Source organism: Macaca fascicularis, chromosome 9 (assembly GCF_037993035.2).
Source record: "Macaca fascicularis isolate 582-1 chromosome 9, T2T-MFA8v1.1".
Taxonomy (NCBI): Eukaryota; Metazoa; Chordata; class Mammalia; order Primates; family Cercopithecidae; genus Macaca; species Macaca fascicularis.
Genome location: NC_088383.1, coordinates 121,745,642 through 121,772,457, shown reverse-complemented (window position 1 = coordinate 121,772,457; position 26,816 = coordinate 121,745,642). Strand labels below are relative to the sequence as shown.

The 26,816-nt window shown below is 40.4% G+C and overlaps 1 protein-coding gene across 19 annotated transcripts in view; it reads right to left on the bottom strand.

Moving 5' to 3' along the window:
- VTI1A (vesicle transport through interaction with t-SNAREs 1A) overlaps window positions 1-26,816 on the bottom strand; it is a 367,718-nt gene that overhangs the window by 85,971 nt on the left and 254,931 nt on the right. For 5 of the 19 annotated variants that reach the window (XM_015456673.4, XM_015456674.4, XM_074002710.1 and 2 more), the window contains one exon: window positions 15,409-16,172. The exons of 12 other annotated variants lie outside the window; for them this stretch is intronic. Coding sequence is in view for 3 of the 7 variants with exons in the window: in XM_015456674.4 (XP_015312160.1) it covers window positions 16,169-16,172 (4 nt within the window). In the remaining 4 variants the exon portion in view is untranslated. Of the gene's footprint in view, window positions 1-11,397; window positions 14,966-15,408; window positions 16,173-26,816 lie in introns of those variants that run through there. 2 more of the 19 variants (XR_012418209.1, XR_010577658.2) reach the window with 2 other exon arrangements.

Sequence of the window (26,816 nt, the reverse complement as noted above, 5' to 3'; positions counted from 1 at the left end):
AAAAAAAAACCCTAAAAGTATACGTTGTAATAAATAGGAAGACGAAACTCGGGCACCTGTCAAAGGGACTCCATGTGTTAGTAAACTGCAGGAGGTGACACTTAGGTATCCTGGCTCTACACCATCCCTCACTCTAAACGAATGTAAAGGTAGATCTTTATTCTTTTGGACTGAAGGGTCAAGCCACAAGGTGACTATCAATTGGCAGGGACCTCAACTTTACAAAGTTATGCTGAAAGACAGAATTATCAATAAGCTCCTGAAGACACATTCTCACAAGGAGAAATGGAAAACTCAGGTTCTATCCAAGTCCTTAAGAATGCAGAGGAAGGAGGGTCACAGAATGGAGGAAGTCTCTGGTTTGCTGGTAGCTGTAACCTCTCCCCCTTAAAAAGCCCATTTTCACCTTTAAAATAACCCAGATTGTTCATGTAGTCTATGAAGGAGCTTAATATGACCTGTACAAAAGGCCAGCATAATTTTCCAGCTGTTTTGCTGAGAAATATGCCCTCTTCTACGGTCAGTGAGATTCAGGTCCAGAGAAGTAAAATAACTCAATCCAGGTGTTGCTGCTGGGGAGAGAGGTCCTGATGCTGGGGCCCCTGGATTGGAGGTCAGCATGCCCAGCCTTTGCCTATGGAACTTTCTGGGGAGTATCAGGTTTGCTATGCACAAAGAGGGCTGGTGGAACTCTCCTGATCACAAGACGTGACCCTCACCAGTACCACTGCAGCACCGAAGAGGCGCAGGTTCCCTTTTCCCTGTCTTTGTAGATTACACCAACGGTGTCCAGTCCGCAATCAGCTAATTTGAAAATGGAGTGCCCACCTGACTGTATTTCAATTGCTTCATATCCCCATCAACAACAACGGAGCAGCCCACAGGAGGTGCTGACCCTTCACTGCTTGTGCCTCGTAAGCAATCTCTTGGAAATGCTCACCAATCTGCGTGTGTTTTTCTTGTTAATTCTGTTGTATATTTCGAATGTGGTCTATTTCATAATGAGAAAGTCTTCCTAAGATTCTACACAGAGCTATAACTTCTTAACCTCACGGAATCTAAGTTTTCTTAACTGTAAAACTGAGATGGCTCCTGTTTGTGGGGATTGTTGATAATTAAAAATAAGCATGTTGCTTAGCACAAAAAAGGCACACAAGAAGTGGTAAACATCACAGTTACTACCACAGAAAAAGAAGTGCAAAAAGTCGTTTAGGGCTATGAAAACATCTTCATTTTCATATTTTTCTTCCCAGAGGTTTAAAATGTTCAGGTCTGTTTGCATTCTTTTTGGTCTCTGCTGCTATCAACACATTATTTAAAGAGTGTTAGAAAAGTTAATCCAAGAGAAACACACACTTTTTGTCATTGGCCTCTTTAGGTGACACCTTTTTCATTAATTATTACCTTTCAGTGACAGTGCTGTGGCCAATTTCCATTCCCTGTTGGCTTGTGTGAGTTCTAGGGTAAAAAGTGCTTTGGAACCTTTTTAGTCAAGGAGCAAAGCAGCCCATTTTTAAACAACTTTTAAGAAAAATAAATCAAAACCAACCTAACCAAAACCCCTAAAAGGCATCATGGTTGTTAAGGCTGAGAAGTTAGACCTGGTTCTGAGACCAGCTCGGCCACGTATGGAGGGCATGATATGAGTCAGTTGTTTCCTTACTTATAAAACGGAATAATAAAAACATTGATCTCTTAGGCCTATTGTGCAGATTAAAAAAAAATCTACTAACATAAAATGCATAGCCCCATGCGTGGCACATATAATGGTTACCATAATCATGTTACTATCAATAACCATAAAACTCCATATACGAGTCAGGGCACTGGTGCAGTGAACGTCTGTTATTAGATATTGTCTGAGAACACTAGGGGTAGCCTGAGCCCCTAATTACCCCCAAGTATGGTTCTATTTTTTTTTCTTCCATTTCAGGAAATTCGTTTGTACTTGAAAATAGTCATTAAGCTGAGCCCTTTGTGATGCATGTGTTTAAAAAATGTGGTGGTGACACCTGGGTTATCAGTCTCTTTATTTGCAAAGACAAAGGTCACATCAGACTTTAGCTATTGTGTATTTCTGGGCCCACATACTGTGGACAAGCTCCTTTATCCCTTCAGTGTCCCATGCATGGTAAGCAGGACAACTGTTTCCTTTTTATTAGATAGATAGGGCAAACGGCCTGTGTTGTTCAAAAGGGATGTTAAAAAGCAAAGTTATTTCCACAAATTTTATAGCTCACTTGGTTGTTGATAAACATAAACCAGGTGTCACTCTTGCAACACATACCCAGACACCCTCTACTACTGATTTCACCACCTGTGTGACATAGTCTCAATTTTTCTTCTTCTTTTACTTTTAGCAGATAACGTTTCTGAATCCACTCATTTGTGGCGGTGGGGGGTGGGGGGGAGGCACGGAAAATAAAAGAAAGAAGGAAAGAAGGAAATCTGTCTCTTTATGCAGGGACTGGTTCCACAGAACCTGAGAAACTGTCCTGAGGTAAAATCCCTTTCTCTGGTTAGTGAGACAGTTGGTGACTTTGGGTTCAGACTGTCCCCCCAGCAGCCTGCTGTGTCACAGATGTGCTACTAGGGGTGTGGAATGGACCCTACTGGGTATGGGGGTGGTGCAGAGGGGCTGTGAGGTTGGGATTAAACCCCTTCTTAGGTTGGTCGGTCCTCAGGCTGCCTGGTGACTTTTCACAAGCCCAGTTTTTAAAGGCAAGATTTTCAAAGAACAGATTTTACTAATTCTGGACCCTCAGGGAAGACAGAAAGAGATGACATAAAGGGGTGAGAGAAGGGAAAAACTAGGCAGTGAATGCATGACCATATCTCGTTTGTCTTTCATTTATAATAAACTCTTATTCTGTCGATTAAGTAAATTATATTCTTCCCACTGTGACTATCATTATACTTGAGACCACTCTAATTTTTCTGCCCTGTAAATGGATCACATTTGTTACTGACTTGTTAATTCATACAACATGTACACTGAAATACAAACCATCCCGAAAGCCTCACAGCTTCCACAGTGAGGACCAGCTCTTTAAGATTACTCTATTTATTTCACGTTCTATGAGAATATTCAGTGAAGTTAATAACTGCTTATAATTTATTTCCTATCATTTTTTTTCATGTAAGTAGCTTCAACTTTCTAGGAATTATCAAAAAAATTTTTTTCCCTGCAGGGCATCATTAGGGAAAAAATGTGGTTTCTCCTTTTGGGCAACAGTTTTGCTCTGCTCACCATTCAGCAAAGATTTACTGAATATCAACTCTATGCCTTGTTCTGGGTATACTTTGTAGAAGTATACAGTGGAGAAAGACAGGCTAAAACAACAAGGTAGTAGGGTGAGCAAAGGTACTCTGGGTTTCACTGTTGTTGCTTCTTAGACTATCTGAAATGAAGGGCCAGTTTGGGTTTTGGTGTTTAATTTCCAACCTGTCGACAATTGATGGGGAGACCTTTTTGCATGACTGCTACGCAGCCCCCACTGCATGCAACTCAGCATGTGAACTCATCAGCACCCAAAATGCTTTGTGCCCTGTTCAATGAGACAAGTCCAAGGACCATATGCTTGCATGCTGTGACAACATCCAATTGCTATAAATTTTTTTAGATGCCTGTTCTCAGTTTCTACACTTATGACGTCATGGACTGACAACAAATGGTTTATAGACTGGCACCAGGAGTACCTCTACACCAAAGAATAATTTGAGTGGAGTGATTTCAAACTGGCCCCCTGGTATCAGCTATATGCCTTCTTGTCCAGACTCACCTCCAAACTGGGCAGCCTCCAACAAGCCAGAGCACATCAGGATCTAGTTTATGAAAACAAATTAAACTCCAAGATACCCGGAGCTCCTTGAAGCCCATGAAATTGTCTGTAAAATTTTGTGCGTATGTACATTTTCCAGAGAGAAGTTCTATAGTTTTCATCAAATGTACAAATAGGTATGTGGCCTCAAAATGGTTATGATAAACTAACTCCTTAATACTTTTTCATTACCTGGCAACCCTAGTTAAGAATTTCAACACGCAACTGCCCACGCTTCCTAGGAAACACACACACCTGAGGGGATTGTTGGTTTTATGAAGCCTCCCTGGGTTTGGGGCTGGGACTGCCTGTTTCCATGGTGTTTCAAAGCACAGTTGTTCTGGGTTAAGAACAAGACTAAATTTGTCTACTGAAGGCTTGGACAGCAACAGGAGGTTGACTCCCTTCAAGAAATAAAAACATAAAAATAGTCTGTGTAAGAAAGGGTACCATTATTCTTCAACATTATAGAGGTGTTCTCCACTCTGGTGTCTTAGAAGCCCAGAGATGTGTTGGGGTACCTGATTTAGAAGGAGAGGATGAAAGCGTTGAGAGAAGCAGCAGGATCTGGTTGGAGAGGGAGGTGGAATCACAAGGAGCACTGGCCATTACGAGACTGTGGTGGGAGGGAGTATCCAGGTGGAACCAGATGCCTACAGAGAGCAGGAATGATGAGATACCAAGGAAGACTGCGTTACCACTCCAACATAAACATAACCATTTCAGGGGCAGTCTACCCTTGGTGACCAGACTGAAATCTTTATATACTGTTTACTAAGGAGAGGAATCAGGATTCCTTGTAAAAATAGTTGCTTCCAGGTTTGGGCCAGGAGCCCATGGCATCTTATCCTGACAGAAAAGACTAGTGGAATCACGTTAAAAGGCAAAAGAGGCAACTTGAAGGGGATCTCACTGATCAAAGAGTAATGGACTGACACCTAACACCTATAAAATAGATAAAAGCCCAAGGGTTTATAATGATGCTCAAAACAAACAAACAAACAAACAAGTGCCACTGATCACTTTTGGAGAATGCTGGTGCCATTCAAAAATCTGAAAACTATTTAATAAACAGAGGCATTTATGCTGCTTTCTTATATGAACTGTATTTCAGAGTAACTGAATAGTTGATGATAGTACGTTCTTCTATATGATAGAATAATAGCTAGTAAATGCAAACTGAATGACAGAAGTGAACATTACCATGTTGTAATCCCTAATGAATGCTGGCAGTGATCATCAATGGTTGCTAAAACTATTATTTTAACTGGTTGGTAGAGAACTTCATAATGGATGAAAGGCTGACCACACCTAAACCCACTGATCAATCTTGAACTCAATAAATGTAATGCAAACAGATGTTATGTGCCTTCTGATGTGATACAGCTGAATTTGCATCTTATTAAGTCATTTGATCTAACTATTAATTTATAGGAAGTACAGAGGAAAGAGAAATATGTTAAAATGGCACCATGGAGATGCAATAGTTCAAATACATAACATGAAAATTTTTACAGGACGATAATCTATAGGACAAAAATTTTTACAGGACAATTTCTTCAACAAATAAATGTAATAAAAACAGGAGGAGGATCTGTAATAGATTAAAGAACGTTTAAAGACAGATCAACCAAATGCAACAGATATACTTTGTTTTCAGCCTGATTTAAACCATCCAACTATTTGTGAAAGCTTTGGAAACAATTAGGAAATACTGAACCCAGACAGGTTACACAATCATTATTAAGTAGTGATTACGTTTTTAAAAAGTTATGCTGTATGTGCTAGAGATACATACTGACATATTTACAGGTAAAATCAGATATCTGGGATTTGCTTCAAAATACTCTAACAAAAGAAAAAGAGGAGAGAAGGATAAAACAAGAAGGGTGACATGTTGGTGGCTGTTGAAGGTGGCTGTTGGAGACTTGTGGGTTCATTACACTATTTTGTCTCTGTGTGTGAATTTCTGTAAAAAGGGTTTTATTTATTTATTTATTTTCCAAAAAATGGGGGGATGGGGAAGGAAATCTCACAGAATATAAAGCGAGCAAGACAGGCAAGCTAATGAAAACACAACCCTTATCTATAGAGTCTTGGAGTTCATGTCCAAAGTTGCCCCAGCTCTGGGGTCTGAGGGAGGGTGAACACAGATCACATGAGGGAATGCAATCTCACTGTCCTCTTAGTGCAGGGTTACTAGGTGCATGGGCAACTCACGGGAAAAGAGCAATTTGTGCTGAGTTCGTAATCCCCAAGAGAGGTCGGGGCAGCTTTCTGATTGGTTGGAGGGGACAGAGCCTTCCAGGATCTACCCTGGAAGAGGCAAGCAAAAGGATCCCAGCCATAGTTCAGTGTCCTCTTTAACTTCATTCCCAGGGCAAATCCAAAACAAGTACCAATAGCACCATGCCATCTGGAATTCTATAATGCACAGCTGGCAATATGCCACGGTAAGCAACCCTCTGAACTATAGATGACTGGCATAGTTAAAGGCCACACACATCTTTTCTTCAGCTCCCTGTCTATCCTCTTATATGTTATTAATGCATGTAATAAATTTGGCCTTGGACAGGGCTTGGTTAAAGGCAATAACACCATACTTGATACAGAAATGACCTATTGGGACCTGTAATATCTCCGTGCCAGCTTTTTTCAATTAAATGACCACAACTAGCAAACAACTATTAACATGGGGACTGTGTGGGATACAAAGATATGCAGTGTCTGCAATGGTGAACCACTAAATGCCTGTAGGAGAAAAAGGGGAAAAAGTTTCTCATATAAGTTCTTGAGACAAAGATGTTATTCAGCTTTACAATCCTTTGAGCTCCTGCTAGGAATATTCCACCAGTTTCCACAATCGCAGTTAGAGGCTATCTTGATAGAATCTGTGTGCTAGAAAACCTGTAATATGCACATAATGTCTGCGCCTGCCCTGAATCCCAGAGAATGGAGGACTATTGCTACTGTACTCTCAGTGACTAGTGCAACTTCAAATTATTCCTTCATCAACTGAAAACTAAATAGAAACTATGCTTAATTGTGTTCTTTGATTTTTCTCTGAGGCTATCCCACATACTCAAATTATATTTACTTTTTACACAATTAGGACACTGGCATTTGGAGCCCTTGCCTCCTGCTTAACAGTAACCATCCTTTCCGAACCACAGATTTGATCAGCAGGGTGGGCCATCTGAAATTGAGATTGTCCTGAAGATTCAGGAGGTCAGCCTGCCACATGCAGTACATGCCTTTCCCAGTTACTAAACAGAAACCCAGCCTGAGCCTTCAGTCTGGGCCCTCACCTTGCAGAGCTGTGGCCTGATCTTAATGTAGAATCAAGTGCTGGATGGAACCACAGGTTACCGGGTTCAGGCCTGAGCTTCTTGCAAAAAGTCCGATGTAAAACATTCCACTTCATCGGGAAGTTCTAGAGCTGAGGAAGTATGTTGCTAATGTTGCTAAGAGTTCTTAGTTTTGAAGTAAAGCCAGGTATAGTCCTGTACAGGGAAGAGCACTTTTTCAATAGGTTCCTAGCTTCTAGCACCTAGCAGGATACCACTGCTACCAACAACAAAACAATAATGGTGATGATGAGGACGATGATGATGGTTGTAATTATAATATCATGATATGTAGAGTTTTAATTTTCTTTTGGGTCTTTATTAACTTTAGCATTTACTTTGTAACTACTATTATTCTCTTGATTTGCAAATAAAGAACTTGAGGCACAGAGTGATGAAAATAACTTTCCTGACGTCACAAAGCTAGTAAGTGGACAAAGCCAGGCTGTCTGGCTCAAGAGCAGCAGTGTGAACCACTGTGAGACACTGCCCCTTATTGTACTAAAGAGCACTGGCTTTGAATTGATAATAGGAATGCTAGACAAGAAGCTGAATTACAAAAGCAAATGTCCAGATTTTGCCTGGATTCATGCTTAGACTAGACTGATTAGATGAGCTCTTCTTAACTCTGGTTTCACGTAAGCATCACCGGGACAGCTGTTAAGATACTGGGAACCCACCAGTATCTGGGAACTAGAGAATATGATTAATTTGTTCTGTGGTGGGGCCTGGGCATCTGATTTTTAAAAAGCTCCCCAGGTGATTCTCATGAGCAACAAGGGCTGAGAGCGACTGGCCTCTGAAACACTTTACAAAACTAAAAGACAAATTTAGAATTGCTTCTTCTTTTCTCTTTCTCTTGGATAGTCACAAAGAACAACAGCACGTTGCAGGCTCATATCAAATCTTTTTAAAAATTTTTTATTTTTTGTATTATTATACTTTAAGTTCTAGGGTCCATGTGCACAACGTGCAGGTTTGTTACATATGTATACATGTGCCATGTTGGTGTGCTGCACCCATTAACTCCTCATTTACATTAGGTATTTCTCCTAATGCTATCCCTTCCCCCTCCCCCCACCCCATGACAGGCCCCGGTGTGTGATGTTCCCCACCCTGTGTCCAAGTGTTCTCATTGTTCAATTCCCACCTATGAGGGAGAACATGTGGTGTTTGGTTTTCTGTCCTTGCGATAGTCAAATCTTATCTGAATATAGATCCCTTGTTGTGTACAGCATCTGTTAACATAGATGGGAACAGCTGTTATAACCTTTTACAAACCAGTAATCCAGGTTGATAAATTTGGTTACTTTCTTTTAAAGAGAAAACCCTGTACCCTTAACTTTGCAGGATAAGAGTACACCAGAGCTAAACTCTCTTTCCTCAATAGGGATACAGAGGACCCCTTAAACCAGCTTACTCTCTAAGAACAAAGATTCACAATCTCATAGTTGAAAGGGCTCTTAGGTGCCATCTAACATCTCTCAGCACCACAAACACACTCCCCACCTCCCCCAATGCAGAAATGCCTTCTGCAAGATCCTTCCAGATGGTCAGTCAGCCCTAGCTTGAACAGTTCAATGACAAGGGACCTCACTCCTTCATAAGACAACACATTTCATTGTTGGACAGATCAATTCTTCTTTATATGGGTTCAAAATTAGCCTCCCTATAACTTCTACTTGTTCATAGCTCTGTTGTTGTCTGAAATAATGGTATAAAGTCTCCTCTTCTTTCAAATGAGTGCCCAACAGCACATCATTATGGCAGAGGATGGTACACTGGAGGGAATACACAGGACTACACAGGAGCCAAGAGACTTGTTTTGAGAAGCAGCTCTGCCTCAGACTTTAGAATTGTAGTGACTAAAGCCCTTCAGGCCTTCGTTTCATCATGAGTATTAAAAGTACATAAAAACAAAGACAATGAAAAGCTTGCCAAATTGTGAGCATCAAATTAAAAGTGTAAGTCAAATGCTTTGTAACTGAAAAGTACCCTGTGAATGTAAGTTGTTCTGTTATTAGTCCCTTACGGTACAATATTCTTACATTTGAACAATTCTTCTGTCCACAGAACCATATATTCTACTTCTGAAGTTGGTATAGTAGTGTTGCTAAATAACTGTTAATTATGGCAATGGCAAGTGAGTGCTCCTTGATGCCACCTATCGGTTATTTGTTTCAGTGACAGTGAGAAGTTGGAAGATGGCACAGGAAGCAATATGCTGATGCTGTCTTTCATTCATCAGACAGATCAGAAGAAACACAGAACAGCAGATTCGGAATCAGAAAATCTGCCACTCACTATGCAGGTGCCATTGAAAAAGTGAGCTAACCTCAGCTTCCCCACACATAAAAGGAGAAAATAAAAGTATCAATCTTACATATGCTTCTATGAGGATAAAATAAAATAATATGTGTTCAACACTCAACAATAAATGTCACTGAGTAAATTGCAGGGCATTTTCACCATTTTTTAAAAAAAAAAATCAGTTGAGAACCTAGTGGCAAAGTGCTATATTCTCTCTAAAATAAACACAGAATTTCAGATACCTGTAGTTCACCTGGATACAATTCCAACTCTATCATTAATTCTCCATGTGACCCACATATTTCACCTCTCAGGCCCTTGCTTTCCTAATTGGTAAAATGAGTTAATTAGACAAGCTGATCTTTCTAGGTATGCTTCTGGGATCACTTAATATCCGTATTGCTAGCCAAATGGAAAACAAAGTTTTAGAAGCAGATTGCTTCCTGAGAACAATTCAGTTGTTCCATAATCTAAAATACTACCATGGTAAAAAGAACATCTTCGATTTATAAATTTGTTTGAAAATCCCTCCCTTTAGGAAGATATATTTGTTTCTAACAGTTCTGCTAACCACATGCCTGAGGTGAGGCAAAAGAAGTTTTAAAAACTCAGTAGAATCAGACATTTCTCCAAAGAAGAAATACAAATGGCCAATAAGCACATGAAAAAACGTTCAACATCTAGGCATTAGGGAAATACAAATCAAAGCCACCATGAGATAGTTCCTCACTCCCACTTGAAAAACTGTAATAAAAAAGACAGACAAAAGCAAGTGCTGGTGAAGATGTGAAGAAACTGGAACACTTATTCTTTGCTGGTGGGACTGGGAAACAGTGCAGCCACTTTAGAAAATAGTTCGGCAGTTTTTCAAAAGCTATGCAGAGTTATCACATGACCCAACAATTCTACTCCTAAGTAGGCAGCAAGGAGAAATGAAAATGTATGTTCACACAAAAACTTGTACATAAATGTCCATGACAGCATTGTTCACAATATTCAAAAAGTAGAAACAACCCAAATGCTCATCAATTGATAAGCAGACAAACAAAATTTATGTATCCATACAATGGCATATGATTTGTCAATAAGAAGATTTGAAACATTACGCTAAGTGAAAGAAGCCAGACACAAAATACCACATATAGTATGATTCCATTTATATGAAATACCTAAATAGGCAAATCTATAGAGACAGAAAGTATACTAGCGGTTGTCAGGGGCTGGCAGGAAAGGGGGAGTGACTATTAATCGAAACCAGATTTCTTTTTGGGGTGATAAAAATGTTCTACAATTGGGCTGGGTGCAGGGGCTCACGCCTGTAATCCCAGCGCTCTGGGAGGCCGAGGCGGGCAGATCACCTGAGGTCGGGAGTTTGAGACCAGCCTGACCAACATGGAGAAACCCCGTCTCTACTAAAAATACAAAATTAGCGGGGCGTGGTGGCGCATGCCTGTGATCCCAGCTACGCAGGAAGCTGAGGCAGGAGAATCACTTGAACCTGGGAGGCGGAGGTTGCTGTGAGCCGAGATCGCACCATTGCACTCCAGCCTGGGCAATAAGAGCAAAACTCTGCCTCAAAAAAAAAAAAAAAAAAGTTCTACAATTGATTGTGGTGATGGTTGCACAATGTAGCGAATATACTAAGAGCTACTGAATTGTACACTTTAAATGGGTGCATTATATAACATATAAATTATATCTCAATAAAGCTGTTAAAAAACAATAGAAGCACATAATCGATAAGGATCAAGAATCAATTCCATTTAATCAAAGTGCAAGGAACATGTATGTTTGTATAATAGCATTTCATGCAGATAATTGCTTTGTACATTCAACTGCTTTAAACTCATTTTTGCATTTGGATCATTTTTCAAGGAGGAGATGAAATTTAAGGAAGTAAAATTGAATAAACAAGGCTATTGCAGCTCACAAAATATATTTCTTTTATTTTACTACCGAAGATCGACTCAGTGGTGTAAAATGCCATTTTAAAAAAGAATGACAAAGTTTGAATGAGAAAATGTATTTCATCGTGAAAGATAAAAGTCTTTCCTTCTCTACAGTGAATACAGGTAATTTCAGAAGCAGCAGCTCCTAATTATTCACTGTTGAAAAGCTAAAAAAAGGTTCATATTGAAAACAGTGACCTCCAGTTTGCTCTGTGAATGAAAGCAGACACAAATTCTCATTTTCCTAGAATTCTGGTTGATAACTGAGTTGGGAAAAGCATGCATTTCTTCATTACAGTGCAGTCGACTGTTCATTTAAATAACAATAACCTGCATAAAAGTCACAAAAGCATTATCTAGCAATTTTACTGTGTTGAAATACATTATTAGTATTAACAATGCCAAATAGAGTAAATAAATGACTGTCTTCTTATTTTCAGCATTATTCCTGATTACTTAGCTTTATGAAAGGGTAGCATTATTATTACTGGTGCATTCAACACCTTGGTCAACACTATTTGCTTGGATAACTCTTGAACGGGAAGGGATTTCAGAATAGAGCTATATTCTTTTCTAGATTATCCAAGGGGGAAAACAATCTTCCAATTCAGTGCTTATATATCATATATTTTTGATAACAAATGTTTGAAGAACTCAACTTCTGTTTTCTACATATGTGCAAAAACAAGAATTAAAGTCCTCATTAAGGACAGCACACTTGAAATAGTGCTTACTAAAAAATGTAAAATTTACACCAATTGTTGAAATCAGAAGATTTCTTACCATGAACACGGTAATGCTTCAGTTTTTAAAGTTCCTTGAGCCCAAAGTCTGGGCCTTTCTTTTATTTTCTCTTTTTTTCACTTTCTGGAACATTCAGTACTCCACTAAGTGCCACTCACCAAATTGTTATGAGAGTACCATCAATCTCCCAGGTGCAGAGCAAACAGAGATTTGAAATCATTCACTGAGTCTCTAGTTTGCTGGGGTTAGTTTCAAAGGGGCCTCTCCATGAAAGATCTGAGCGATATTTGGCTTTAACAATGGATGGAAGTGCAGCTTCCTAGAAGATGGGGCAACAGGATATATCCTTATCAAATGTTGTCATCTTGATGGGGACAGTACACACTTGAGTGACTGACCCTCATTCAGACAACGGGAGTTTTGTGGTTTGTGTGTGTGCACTGAGCCTTGGATTTTGCTGTGGGAAGGGACCAAGGAAGGTTGTGGGCGACACCATAATGAGTAAATTAATTTTTATGTAACTTAAAGGATTACGTGAGCGGATGAAAATGTTCTTCCGGGATGTGGCAGATTGTATTTTCCAAAACTGGTTGCAACAATATTTCCTGCCCCACTGGTCTTCCTCAACCTGCCACCCTTGCATCAAAGAGTGGGTGGGGTATGTGTCCTATCCCATCCCCTTAAACCTTGGCAAGCCCTTGCGACTGTCTTGCTGACTAGAACGCAGCACAGAATGTGGCACTGTGTGACTTCTTAGACTGGGTTAGAAAAGGCCACACAGCTTCTGCCTCTCACTTTTGTAGCTCTCACCTTAGGTGCCCTGGGCTGCCAAGCCTGAGGCTGCCATGCCGTAAGATTGCCCTCACCAGCACACGTAGGGAGATCACATGGAAGGGCCTTTTGACTAATGACGAGAGAAAGAGGGAGGTGCCCAGTCAGTCCCCAGCTACTCCAGGCTCCTGTCCCCCTACATGGTTCCAGCTCTGATCTCTGTCTAAAGAAACCTCACGAGAGACCCTGAGCCAGAACACCCAGCCAAGCGACCCCCGATTTTCCAAACCTGCCAAAATCCTGAGATTGCTGCTGAAGCCACTGCATTTCTGGGGTGATTTGCAACTCAGCAACAGATAATCAGGAGAAGAGAAAAAGAGAACTGAATGGAGAGTCATATCATAAACAATACGAAGGGCATATCATATTTGGAGCCAAGCCTTTTAGGCCATGACCTCTAGACATGTAAATAAATGTAATGGGCAAAGACGCCTTGTAAATCAACATGTAAGCTTCCAATTCGTCATGACTCAGAGCTTCCAACTTTCAGCACTGAGCCAATGTCCCTTCGGTGGAATCTCTAGATTTTCCATACAGAGGAGCTTAGGGCAGCAGAGGTGCAAGGGCACTTGTTACGAACCTGCATTTACATAGCAAGCACAGTCCCCTTACTCCGACTATATGTCTGCTTGGGGTGGCCCTGGCAGCATTTATGGCAAGGGGCTCTTGGGGTGGTGGGGAACCTATAGCCCCTCTGAGGTACCCACTGGCTCAAACCCTGGTTCCTGCCTTGTCTTTTTTTTTCTCAAGTAAAACGTAACAGTTTGTACGGGTTGGGAATCCCTTATCCAACACGCTTGGGAACAGAAGTGTTTTGAGTTCTTAATTTTTTTGGATTTGGGAATATATGCAAAATAACATGCCAGTTGAGTATCTCTAATCCAAAAATCAGAAATCCAAAGAGCTCCAGTGAGTATTCCTTTTGAGCATCATATTGGGGCTCAAAAACTTGGATTTTGGGGCATTGTGAATTTTGGATTTTCAGATTAGGGATGCTCAATCTGTAGCTCCTGGGCACAACATATTGTTTTAATGCCTTCATGTCCCTGTTCTCTCTTCATTGGCTAACACAAACTTATTCTTCAAAGCTCAGGCCAGGTATCACCAACTCCAGGAACTCCAACTTGGCTAAGAACTCCTTGTGTACACATATGGGTATGTTATATTCAAATTTATAATAAAATTTGTTTAGGTATGTTTTCTCACTAGAGTATATATATTGGGAGAGAGACATGGATTATTTATATTTTATCTTCACTACCTAAGGCCTGCCATGTCTCAATAGCATGTGTTCCATAAATGTTTGTAGAATAGAAATGAACATGCCAAGACATGTCGGCTTCAAAGGATGAATTGGTGACAGTGTCTCCATGCGTTTCAAATATTCCTTGCTCTTCCCTGATCTCAACCGGAAATCTGTCTCTGTCCTGGAAACTCCCAGGCGAACACTTCGTCAGAATTTTTTTCATGGCCCTTTCCCCTCACCTCGGATCCTCATCCGCCATGCCTTCTACCTTAGATCCATCCCTTCTGTGCTGGACCATACTTACTTTTGTTCCCACTAGATACCCTTCTACAGGGTCTGCTCCCAGATGGCAGGTCCTTGGGCTGATTCACATCCCGAGTGCCAAGAACAGCACTCCATATGCTCAGAGTGGGTTTGGTAAAGCAGCATGTCTTCCCAGTCTCAACACACTGACAAAGTAGTTACTGACTCCAAAATCTCTTCCCTGGGGTTAGCAACTGTGCCTACCACGAGTCTGCGAATACACCAGTCTTAGATATGTTCAACAGGTGATATCAAGATGAACTCAAATGATTTCAGGATAACCTGCCGACGTCCTCAGAAGCTGACTGCGCCCTTGAAGTAGGTCATCCCCAGGAGCAGTTGCTTTTCATCCACCCAGCAGGTGTGTGTCATCAAATAAATATCATAAAATGTCTTCCAGCCAGGAACAACTATCTGGCAGGGAAAAGGAAGTACACAGGCTCACTGACTACAGCTCTTGATGAAAACCATGAGATGTCTTTTTTTTTTAACATATGAAAAACAGTATTTTTATGAATAGGGTTTCCACCTCCATCGTTTACTGTCCTCCCAGTTCATCCAGCCATCTTATCCCCCACTAAGAAGCTTCCAGAATAAACTAGTCTCAATTTCATAACTTCATCTACTAAGGTTTTAACAAAGAGGACTCCACAAACCTGGCACCATAAAGACAATTTTTTTCCACAACACTCTGTGATTTTAAAAACAATCATCATAATTGGTAGGTCAATATGGTTTACTACTTGGGATTCTCTCTCCTCCCACTCCTTTTTCAGTGTTTAGATTACTCTTTTAGATGCTATCTTCCTCCTTTTTGCTGGAAGATTCAGAAGGTATTAAAATTCAGTAATAAGTGGTTTTTGATTTTTTTTTTTTTTTTGTAAGATTAAGGAGAACTGAATGATAATGGTGCAATTTGTTCTTGAACATTCTCAAGCCTACCCCATCACTGCCCACCAAATTACCAGGTATGATTGAACCCAAATATTTCAAAAAAAATGGCTATAAGAAACATAAGCCTGTGGTTTAACCCCAATTTCAAAGTTATGAGTACAACTTAAAAGAGGAAATATTTGGGCTCAAATGTGATGGGTAGGTTTTGTTTTTAATTTTATGCACATAACTTATAACCTGCAACGCCGATGACAATTCTAAGAGAACCGTGAACACAGTAAACATCATGGAAGACTGAAAAGGTTGGCTCATACTAATTTCCAGATGAGTTATGTAGGCCAATTTTTTACTTACTTGAATGTTATCTGCTAAGATAATGCTGGATTTTTCAGTCAGTGTTTTTTGATCGAATAGCATTTTCCAGACTATAAAATAAAGATTTGATTCTTAAGTTATTAACTGAAAACATCATTGATAGCTTAAATGAAATGTATTGATAAAGGCATAGCCTGATTTTAAACAGATTTTTTTCTTTGACTACGTATAATTACTTATATTCTTGGAGGCTGACTGCATGATGAGAACCCAGCTGGTATCAGGTGTCAGACAAGGAGATCTGTGCTCTTAAGGCTGATAGACTGGAGCTGCTGTAATCCTGGATCTGAGACTTGAGAGTTGTGTGAGTTTGAGCAAGTTACTGAACTTTTCTAAGCCTCAGTTTCCTCATCTGTAAAAGAAAACAATAATGCCTCCCTTATAGGTTTGCTCTGACACTTAAATGAAACTAAATGAGATAATGCTTATATAGCAGTTAGCATTGAAGTACTCTTAAAATAAATGGCAATTAAGATGGTGACAATAATCTTGACAATAATGGTAAAAAAAATCATATGCAAGGTCCTTCAGTTTTGAAACTGAGAAGGAAAGCTCTGGATTCTAAATTACTAAGAGGGTTAAGTAATAACCAATAGTTCTGTAAGAGAATACCAGTGCTCCATTGGGCTGGTGCATGCAGTGCGGTGGTCAGAGAGAGAAGGAAACTAAGGAGGGAGGGGTCTTTCATATGGACCATGGGTCCATCTCAAATCTAAGGGGCTGAGAATGCACTAGGCAGTGGGGACCATTCTGGGCAGCCTCGATGGCCATGGAGACACAGAAAGGGGATCCCTAAAGCTAGGACGGGGGTCCTATATCAGGAACTGGAGGCCCAACAGGAATGGAGAGATAGGATGTCAGTGGAATGTGTCCCCAGCATTCTGAGGCCTCCCCACATCTGCAGCAGCTTTTGCTCTATTCAGTTTCACAGGTGTTCAACATCTGCCACCCCAAATTTAAAAACAACAATGAGGGAGCACATCCTGACAGTCCTAAAGCCATTAAATCTGCATGTAGCACAATGAGATGTTATGGAATCAACATCCCTTGAACCTGCACCAGTCTCCATCGGCAATAGAAGCAAATCAGTTCACACGCTTAGAGAATACAGCAGTGGAAAGTGAAGTGCAAGTGGAAAATCAGGGAGGGCAAGTCTGTCCTAATGCACACTTTTCCTTATCAGGGCATGTGTCGCACATAAGCAAAGCTTCTTTAGGAAGGGAAAGGCCTCTCTTAGTTTCACACCCCTACCCCTCTGCATGTATTCTACCCTTTTACCTTTCTTCCCCCTCTGGAGTAAACATTTAACTAGATTTATATCATTTAATACGTGTGTGTGTGTGTGTGTGTGTGTGTGTGTGAGAGAGAGAGAGAGAGATAATAGTTGATCTCATTTAGCTGTATTATACCATTTAGACCACATAGAGTTATCGAGTTCCATTGTGGGCCTAGCAGAGAAACAAATCATTAGGAAGATGAGCATTTCCAGGCAGCTTTTGCTTTTCATAACTCCACCGTCAGGAGCTTTTACTGAAAATACATGTGAGGACTCCAACTTCTTTCTGTCCCAGTCCAATAAAAAGAGATTTGCAAGAGTAAATTTTAGGTGACTCTGTGGCCAGCCCTGCAGAGTGTGATACCTACAACTTTTTGGCTGGGAGGGAGGGTGAGAAGAATGAAGACATCCAGGCAGGATATATCTGAAGAAGATGGAGCAGTGTATAGGTCATGAACAGAAAAGCAGACTGGGAACGAGGAGAACTAGGTTCTATTACTAATTGGGTCACTCATTCAAATATTGAAGGAGTAGCAAGGGTGCTGAGGCTTCTGTTACTGGGCGGCCCTGAAGAGTCATCAAGCACTGCTTATAAATGATTTCTCCTTCCCTGAGACTATGAATGCGTCAGGTGTCTTCAGCTGGAGAATGGACAGAGAATAGATTAAGATAAAGTGGGACAAAGATTAAAATAGAAAACCACACAGAGGGAACCACACTCTAGGAAAGACTGAGATGATGGCTGCTTTGTGGGTTTCTCACAAACTGTAGCCTCGATCTGGTTAGAGGGTTCATTATCTGTTATTGTCCCAGCGGACACAGTCGGTAAGCTATGGACCACATAGTAGAATATAAATGACTCCAAAGCAATCACTTTGTTGGCGTATTCTCCATCTTGTTCCCCACAAAATTTGGGGTGGTTTACTTACATGAACAAACACCAATCATGTGTGGAAAGTCACTGGTCTTGAACTTGGCCAGCTCCGATTCGAGGGCTGGCTTTCCCAATGACTCACTGTATGGTCAGGGAGTATGGCCTGAAGCTCACCAGGCCCAGGGACAGCGCATGTGGGAGTGATTTACCAATAAGAATTTGCTATACAAATGTCAGGGGTGATTATTAGTAGTAGGAATGCTTTTCATTTAATAGGTTAAATAAAACACGCTAAAAAAACACAACTGTGAATAAAAAGCATGACGTTTGACCTACACTGACATGGCCCCTAAACCTTAACAGTAGAAAATTTTTCTCAGAGTAAGCAAAGCCATGATCTGGTCCTAAAAACAGTACATTTGTTAAACTGATAATTCTCTAAATTACTCCTTGGTAAGGGCTATTCCGCACAATCTGATGATTTGGGATTTCGCCAAATTAATGTCACTAGATATGCCTTATAATTAGGATAAAATATTTTAAAAGTTTTCAAAATGAAGCTATTCATTAACTCATTGATTTTTTTCTACAGATTGGGAGCCTGAATTTAAATGATACCCAAAAATATAACTAGGTGTGCTCAAAGAGAGAAGAAATGGCTGTGAGTCTTTAAATGGAATGCACTGGTTTAAAATGTTATTACTATTCAGATTCTCTGAGAACATTAAAACTGCCCATTAAATGAAAATCTAATAATTGGCCCTACTGAATTGTGACATTTTGTAACCTGTACAGAAATGCAGAAAATTGTGGAAGAATAGCTCTTTTGAGGCAGAATTTGATTTGGAATGTAATATTATTCTAAAATTGAAGGTTCTCACACACACACACACACCCCCATACACACAGACACACAGATACACACAGACACACATATACACATGAACAACAATGCAGACTGAGTAAGAAAGCTGAGGAAGACTCTTTAGAGCTAAGGCAGATACCTCAAAACTCTCCTAGGTACATTATGCTACTGACCTGGGAAAAAATTAGGCAAAGCATGAACTCAGAGTAAACCCCAAAGTGGAAGTGGCCTCTCTTTGGACGTTGCTTAAAAAATATAACCAAGTTAGGGGATTTCATGCTTTTATATAAACCACGTGCAATTTCTGTAATTATTCTGCAGGAGTACTAAGTGAATAAAATTCAGAGATATTAACTGAGCCGGGCGTGGTGGCTCACACCTGTAATTCCAGCACTTTGGGAGGCCAAGTTGGGTGGATCACTTGAGGTTAGGAGTTCGGGACCAGCCTGACCAACATGGCAAAACCCCATTTCTACTAAAAATACAAAAGTTAGCTGGCGTGGTAGGGCACGCTTGTAATCTCAGCTACTCGGGAGGCTGAGGTAGGAGAATCACTTGAACCCAGGAGGCAGAGGTTGCAGTGAGCTGAGATCATGCCACTGCACTCCAGCCTGGGTGACAGAGTGAGACTCCAGCTCAAAAAAAAAAAAAAAGACATTAACTGGAGGACAACCAATAGATTCAAATCAGAGGTTGAAAAATCCTCATCAGCCAATATTTACCAAGCACATTCCGTGTGAACACAGCTGTGCTGAGTGCTTTCAGATTCAAATATGAGAGCTGTATTCCTTGTTCTCCAGGAGCCAACCATATAGGTGGGGGAATGAGATAGGTAGAAACAGCTAAAACTTAAGGCATATCAGATCTGTCCAATAAGAGCAGTACAATCAAAGCAACACAGAGCACTCTGGGAGGTCGAGGCAGGTGGATTGCTTGAGCTCAGGGGTTCGAGACCAGCCTGGGAAACATGGTGAAACCTTGTCTCTACTAAAATACAAAAAATAAGCCAGGCACGGTGGTGCCTGCCTGTAGTCCCACCTACCTGGGAGGCTGAGGCACAAGAATTGCTTGAACCCAGGAGGCAGAGGTTGCAGCGAGCCAAGATTGTGCCACTGTATTCCAGCCTGGGCAACAGAGCAAGACTGTCTCAAAAAACAAAAAACAAACAAACAAAAAAAGCAACATAGAGTCCTTCTTGTTGGAGAGATCTGAAAAATGTGACCTCTCCTTTCTTTGAGGCTGCAGCATGAAGACATGGAACTGAAAGATGGGCAGGATTTTGATGGGGAGGAGAAGGTATGTGTCCAGGCAGGAGGAATGGCATGAGCAAGATAAGAGCAAGAGGCAAGTCTGGTAGGCAGGAAGCAGCCCTGGCTGGCTGGTAGGTGCAGGTCAAGCGAGGGGAGGGTGGCTGGGAAGGGAGGTAGAGGCTGTACTGCAGAGAAGGCTGAGGGCCAGCAGAGGCCTAGGCCTGCCCACAGTACCAGCGGGGCAGTTCTGTCTGAAGACAGACACTCCTAGGGAACTAGGGGTCAAACATCTTCATCGTATACACTTTATCTATGAAAATACAGGGCTTCAACTTACTGTCCCTTTTCTGAGGTGTTTGTCAGCAAAGCAACTAGACACTCTTAAAGAAGGGACACAAAAAAGGGAGCCAATTCCTGGGGAAAAATGGTGACTAAAATGAAATGAAGGCAGAGACTAATCAGGGATTTAAGGAGGAGGATGGTGAGTGAGATGAAGGGGAATATATACCAGAGGATGGAGGTCTAATCAGGAACAGGATGGAGGTGAGGAAGGGGACATATGCTCCTCCCGGGACAATCCTTAAGAAAATTGACAACACACACTGGAGGGCCAGCAAGCCCATAGATTCAGAAACTACTGGCAACTGCGGGATGGAATAAACATGCCAGCTATGGATTTCCACCCAGAAACCAAGTACTGCTCTTTGCGCTCTTAGGAGACAGACGGTGTAACCATGAAACATCTTTTTAGGAGACTATTTACTGTAAAGAAGAAACGTTCACGGCAAACGGCGAAGTGGGAAAGGCTACACAAGATGGATGCATGTACAACATAATTCCATGTTTATAGAAATACGAGCAGCAATTATTGGTGTATTTGACCATTATGAGCGAGACTGTTCGGCGGTGAAATATTTGAAATATTCCATGCCATCCAAAATTTCTTTATTTCTTACTTAGAATAGCTGGTGACTCGCTTCTGTCAAAGATACTGCTTAATGCTAATTAGTATGCAGAAAACATTGCTTTACAAATATCTCTAATAAGTAGAATAACTAAAAGAATCTTGTCAAAGATGTAGTTGGCACAGTAAAAAACATTAGAGATGAGTGTTTTCCTTTTTACCACTTTTAGGAAACAGTCTTCTAAGTAAGAAATACATGGCACCTTACTTGAAAAAACTGAAGTATTAACACAAATATTCCCAAGCTTATATTAGCTCTTATAATCAATGTAACTTGTTTACACAGACCTGTAACGCCGTTTATATAAATATGCCCATGTATAAACAATGCATACTGTGCATTAGTGCCTGGTGGAGGCCAAGTCTTTTTCAAAATGCAGACATTTCAGAATTATTTTGTATTTCAACAAACCTATAGTAATATACATGCTGTACGCACATACCACACAATTACTCTCTTTTGCATGTGAAATTACATACTTTATATACCTGGCTAGCACAGCGGAAGGACTGGCCCACTGATATCAGTGAGAAACAATGAGTCCTCGTGTTTAACATCTTCAATGTTATCAGGATAGAACTGTCTAACAGAAATGAAAGAAAAACCTGCTTTCTTTGGCGGTAAAGAATGTTATCAACCTTTTACCTAAATAAACTTCACCAGGAACAGGGGTGAAAACATTGGCTAGATGTTTAATGAAGTGCAACCAGGACTGCAGCTGCTAATTTTGTTTGATGTTTTACAGCTGAGGGTAGCAAAAAAAAAAACTAAAAGGCAATTACATGAACCAAACAGACTTTTACAGCTCATAGTCAATCTCAAATAAATAATTCTGGCAGATTCTAATATTCTTTATGTTAAAATACATCATCTTCCAATTTAGGACAATAACTTTAAAATTTTTATTCAAAGTAACAGCAAATCACAGACAGGTTTTGAAAACTTAAATGCCAATAAAACATTCAATTATTTGTATGTAAAATATACATAAAAGGGGGGAGAATATATACAAAGTTGTTAACAATAGTTCAATAGCTGGGCGGCAAGGTGACTCAAGCCTGTAATCCCAGCACTTTGGGAGGCTGAGGCAGGCAGATCACGACGTCGGGAGTTCTAGACCAGCCTGACCAACATGGTGAAACTCTGTCTCTACTGAAAATAAAAAAATTAGCCAGGCATGGGGGCATGTGCCAGTAATCCCAGCTACTCAGGAGGCTGAGGCAGGAGAATTGCTTGAACCTGGGAGGTGCAGGTTGCAGTGAGCCGAGATCGCGCCATTGCACTCCAGCCTGGGGGACGGAGACATCATTTAAAAAAAAAAAAAAAAAGCCTGGCATGGTGGCACATGCCTGTAGTCCCAGCTACCTGGGAGGCTGAGATGGGAGGATCACCTGATCCCGGGAAGGCTGAGGCTACAATAAGCCATGATCACGCCACTGTACTCTAGCACTCCAGCCTAGGTGACAAAAGGAGTTCCTGTTTCAAAAAATCAAAGACAACCCCCCCCCAAAAAACCCCAATGGTTCAATGGAAGATGAGGCTTGTTTGTTCTTTACCCCTTTCTGAATTTTCAAAATATTCAATAATAAATATGAAAGTAATAGTTTTTAAACGTTTAGATTTTATTGTTTAAAATTACAAGGAGTTCAACAAACTCATCACATTTTTTTTGTGTTAAAAAACAAAAATAAAATACTCTGAAGGTGATTTAAGCAAGTGGGAGCAACACGATAAACATGTTGAGTGTACGAAAGAAAGCTTCTGCAGCTTTAAAGAACTGTTGGGCTGTTGGTCTGTTTCTGGGGTGACAAAGCAGGTCTGTGTTTTGATGTTGCGTGACAGGGAGGGGTGAGGTCAGGGCATCCTGAAAACACATGAAAGACGAAGAAGTAGCGGACTGGTAGCAAAAGTGCAGGTTTCTTGAGTACATGTAAGTCGAAAGCAGTTATGGTTGAGAGTGGGAAAGGCCACATGTGCTATGGAGGGAGATGCTCTAGAGACCGTAAGAGAAAAGCTCCCAATTACAATCCTTTCACAAGGACCAATATGCAGGCAGGTAATAGCTTTGTCTCTTTCCTACTTAATTTAGAGATTATATCCCTTTAATCTAGTCTGTATGGCAAAATATTGAGAGTACAGAGACCGAAGTAGGTAAGACTAAGAGCTCTCTACCATCTGAAACAGGCATTAATGGCATAGGCACAACAGTTATTTAATTAGCACACATTGATTAACTTAACCCCATGTAACCACTGTCTTCTGCTACTGCTAATTTTGTTTTTGAAGTCAAATGAAATAAAGTAGCTGAAGAGTAATTAAACGTGTCCACTCCCTTTATCCCTATGGCTATGATGACTGGGCTGCCCTCCACTGCTGAGGGTTTCTGAGAAGATGCTGGAAAGGCTTTGAAATAACTAAAAGACATGTTCTCAGGAGGTGGCAACTTCACATTAAAAACCCTAATATGAATGGGGCTGTTAGCAGCACTTCCTCCGAGGACGTGGGAGAGGCACATGATTTGTAGTCATTTTCAAATATTGGCTACGAACGTGATGATGTTCTATTAAAAGGTTTGCTATGGAAAGGAATCCTAGGTACATTTGTGACAGTCCATCTCACACAAAAGATAGAAGACTGATGAATGTAAACTGTAGGTTAGCAGTGGTTTTCAAACTTAAAACAACAGAAACAACGACAAAAGAATTTTTTTTTTCAAATGATGATTATAAACATGCCCAACAGATGACCAAATTAACATGGAACTAGCTTCTCTAGATGAAGTCTTGTTTGTTTTGCCTTTTCTTCCTCCTTGGTAACCTTTAGGTGGGTGGGCAAATGTTAAGTTTCCTTGGAATACAATTTGAGAATCCCTCCTTTATGCATCTCTGGGAGTACTGTGAATTGACTCAGTCCACACAGATTCTGATTCTCTTTAGCAGCTTTCTTTGACAGCAAGGCTAGAAAGCTAAGAAGGACATTTCCAAAAGTCTCTGCTACCAGGTTCTGGATGTGGCCAAGATTCTAGAGGAGCCTGGGCAAAACTTGGAAAGTGGATATGAGCAGTGTGAGGCGGCCACAAGGAAAGAGATGGGTGCACTTCCCATAAATGTGTGTTTGTGGGGGGAATGCGTAGAGGGAGAAGAGAGGCTTGCCTTTGGTTCTTCTGGGACAGCTCTGGCAGTCATAATGGAGTCAGTATAGAAGCTAGTATCACGGATGCCATGTGGGATAACAGTGAGGCAGTGAGACCTCCCAGAACAGTCCGACTGCCTCTTCTGTTGCTGAAATTCATGGCTGTGTAGCATCTACAAGAGCTTCATTGGCCTTCCCAAAGAGTCTGTAAGCTATTCTAGTGAATCTTTTTCTGCTTAAGTTAGCTACTGATTCTATCCCTCTGAATCTAAGAACCCTGACCAATTCAAATTCTGAAATAGAGGGGCTGGGTGCAGTGGCTTATGACCGTAATCAGGTACTTTGGGAGGCTGAAGCAGGAGGATTACTTGAGGCTAGGAGTTCAGACGAGCCTGAGCAACATGGCAAAATCCTGTTTCCAAAAAAACCAACCAACCAAACAAACAAAAACTTAAGATCTTAGCCAGGCATGGTGGCACATGCCTGTAGTCCTATAGTCCTACCTACTTAGGAAGCTGAGGCAGGAGGACTGTTGAGCCCAGGAATTGAAGGTTGCAGTGATCTATGATTGTGCCACTGCACTCCAGGCTGGGTTGACAGAGCAAGACCCTACCTCTGAAAAATAAATAAATTAAAAACAAAATAAAATAGACCCTAATTATCTCATTACCTCATAAGAGGTATCCATAACACCATCATCTTTGTATCCCTACTGGACCTAACGTAATTTTTATCATGTAGATTGAATGTTAGTTAAATCACACTACTATAGCCACAGCATTATGCTGATCAAATTTTAACATCATTCAACTACAAATTAGAGAGTGGAACAAGATCTAAATAATATACACAACAAACACCTCCATAAACAAGTGGTTGAACCACTGTAATTTCTAGCCATGTTCACTTATCTGGGTAAAGCAAGGCATTAAAAACAGTCTCAATTTCTCATCATTTGCAGAAGACAAAAACAAGTCAAAAGCTATCTAAAAGTATTATTATGATTAACAATGAGTCTGAACTTGACCACTGTAGAATGACACACTAAAATGCCTATGTCTTGGTGAAAAGTAACAAGCAAAAAGAAAAAGAAAAACAGGCCCTTTATTTTAAAAATAACATATTGTCCCTGTGGGGTCATATACATATAATTGTTATCTAAGAATTTGATTACTCACAGCACCACTAGTTTTCTTCAGTTAGAAAAGACTATTTGAAAGGGCTTCTCTTTCTCCCATTTTGTACACAACCTTTATTTCATTTTCTGTAAGTGGTTAGACAAAGGGTCAGATGATGACTTTAAATATTTAAACTGGTCAATGACAGTCAAGTACCCAGGAATTTCTCTGGTTTATTGTTAATATGAATTGCCTTAGAGGTAACCTCAAGTACATGGCACAGCTTCCTAATGAGTGATTAGTTATGAAACGATGAAGTAATTCTGAATTTTAAATAAGACCGAAGAAAAGACTGGGATATAACAAATTAAAAGTACCGTAATTATGCAATATCATGAGATGTATTAGACAGTCACACTATGCATATATCAAAAAATACATTAATAAATCTAACATATTAATAAAAAGCTAAGCTTGGCCCTTCAAGACCTCAACACTAATTGGAAAGGATTTTGACAGACCATCTTGAATAACTTTCATTATTAGTTTTGGCAAGCTATTTTTTAGCTACCTAAATAATGATTATTTCTACACTCCACAGTGCACCTATCAAAATCTAAGATCTGAAAAATAGCATTAGTGAGGATGAGTGAAGTAGCACATGTTCAAATGTTACAACCTGAATATGAATTTATTGGTGTGATGTAAATAATATATATGTGATGTTTCATCTTCCTATATTTTGCTTATATAGTCTACTTAAAATATACATTTACAATCATACACTGTACATTAATTATATATATAATGCATCATATTCCAAATTTCAGCAATTTTTTTTTTTTGAGACAGAGTTTCGCTCTTGTGGCCCAGGCTAGAGTGCAATGGCACGATCTCGGCTCACCGCAACCTCCACCTCCCGGTTCAAGTGATTCTCCTGTCTCAGCCTCCCGAGTAGCTGGGATTACAAGCATGTGCCACCATGCCTGGCTAATTTTGTATTTTTACTAGAGATGGGGTTTCCCCATGTTGGTCAGGCTGGTCTCGAACTCCCAAGCTCAGGTGATCCACCACTTTGGCCTCCCAAAGTACTGGTGTTACAGGCACGAGCCATCGCACCTGGCCCAGAAATATTTTTAAGATCGTGCATTCTGATCAGTTTAAAAACTCTTCCCAAAGAGTAATGATTTAAATGGATTTCATTTATAAAGAAAACACTTATCAACACATGTCAAGGGCAGATCAATCTCACAATGAAAAAAAAAATCTAGTAGTAGGCATTATTGGTGAAAAGTATAAAAAGTATAATTTTGCCTTTAACAGCTTATTATTGTAACCAAGGCAGATTTATCCACCTTTTCTTTGTTGTTGGAATTCAAGTCATTGATTAAAAAAAATCAGATCACTACTGAGTTTAAAATAAGAATGGTCTAGCCAAAAAGGAGGCCCAATTAGTTAATACTAGAGAGTACCCAGGTACCTACTAAAGTAACATAATTTATTAAGGTTAAAAAAC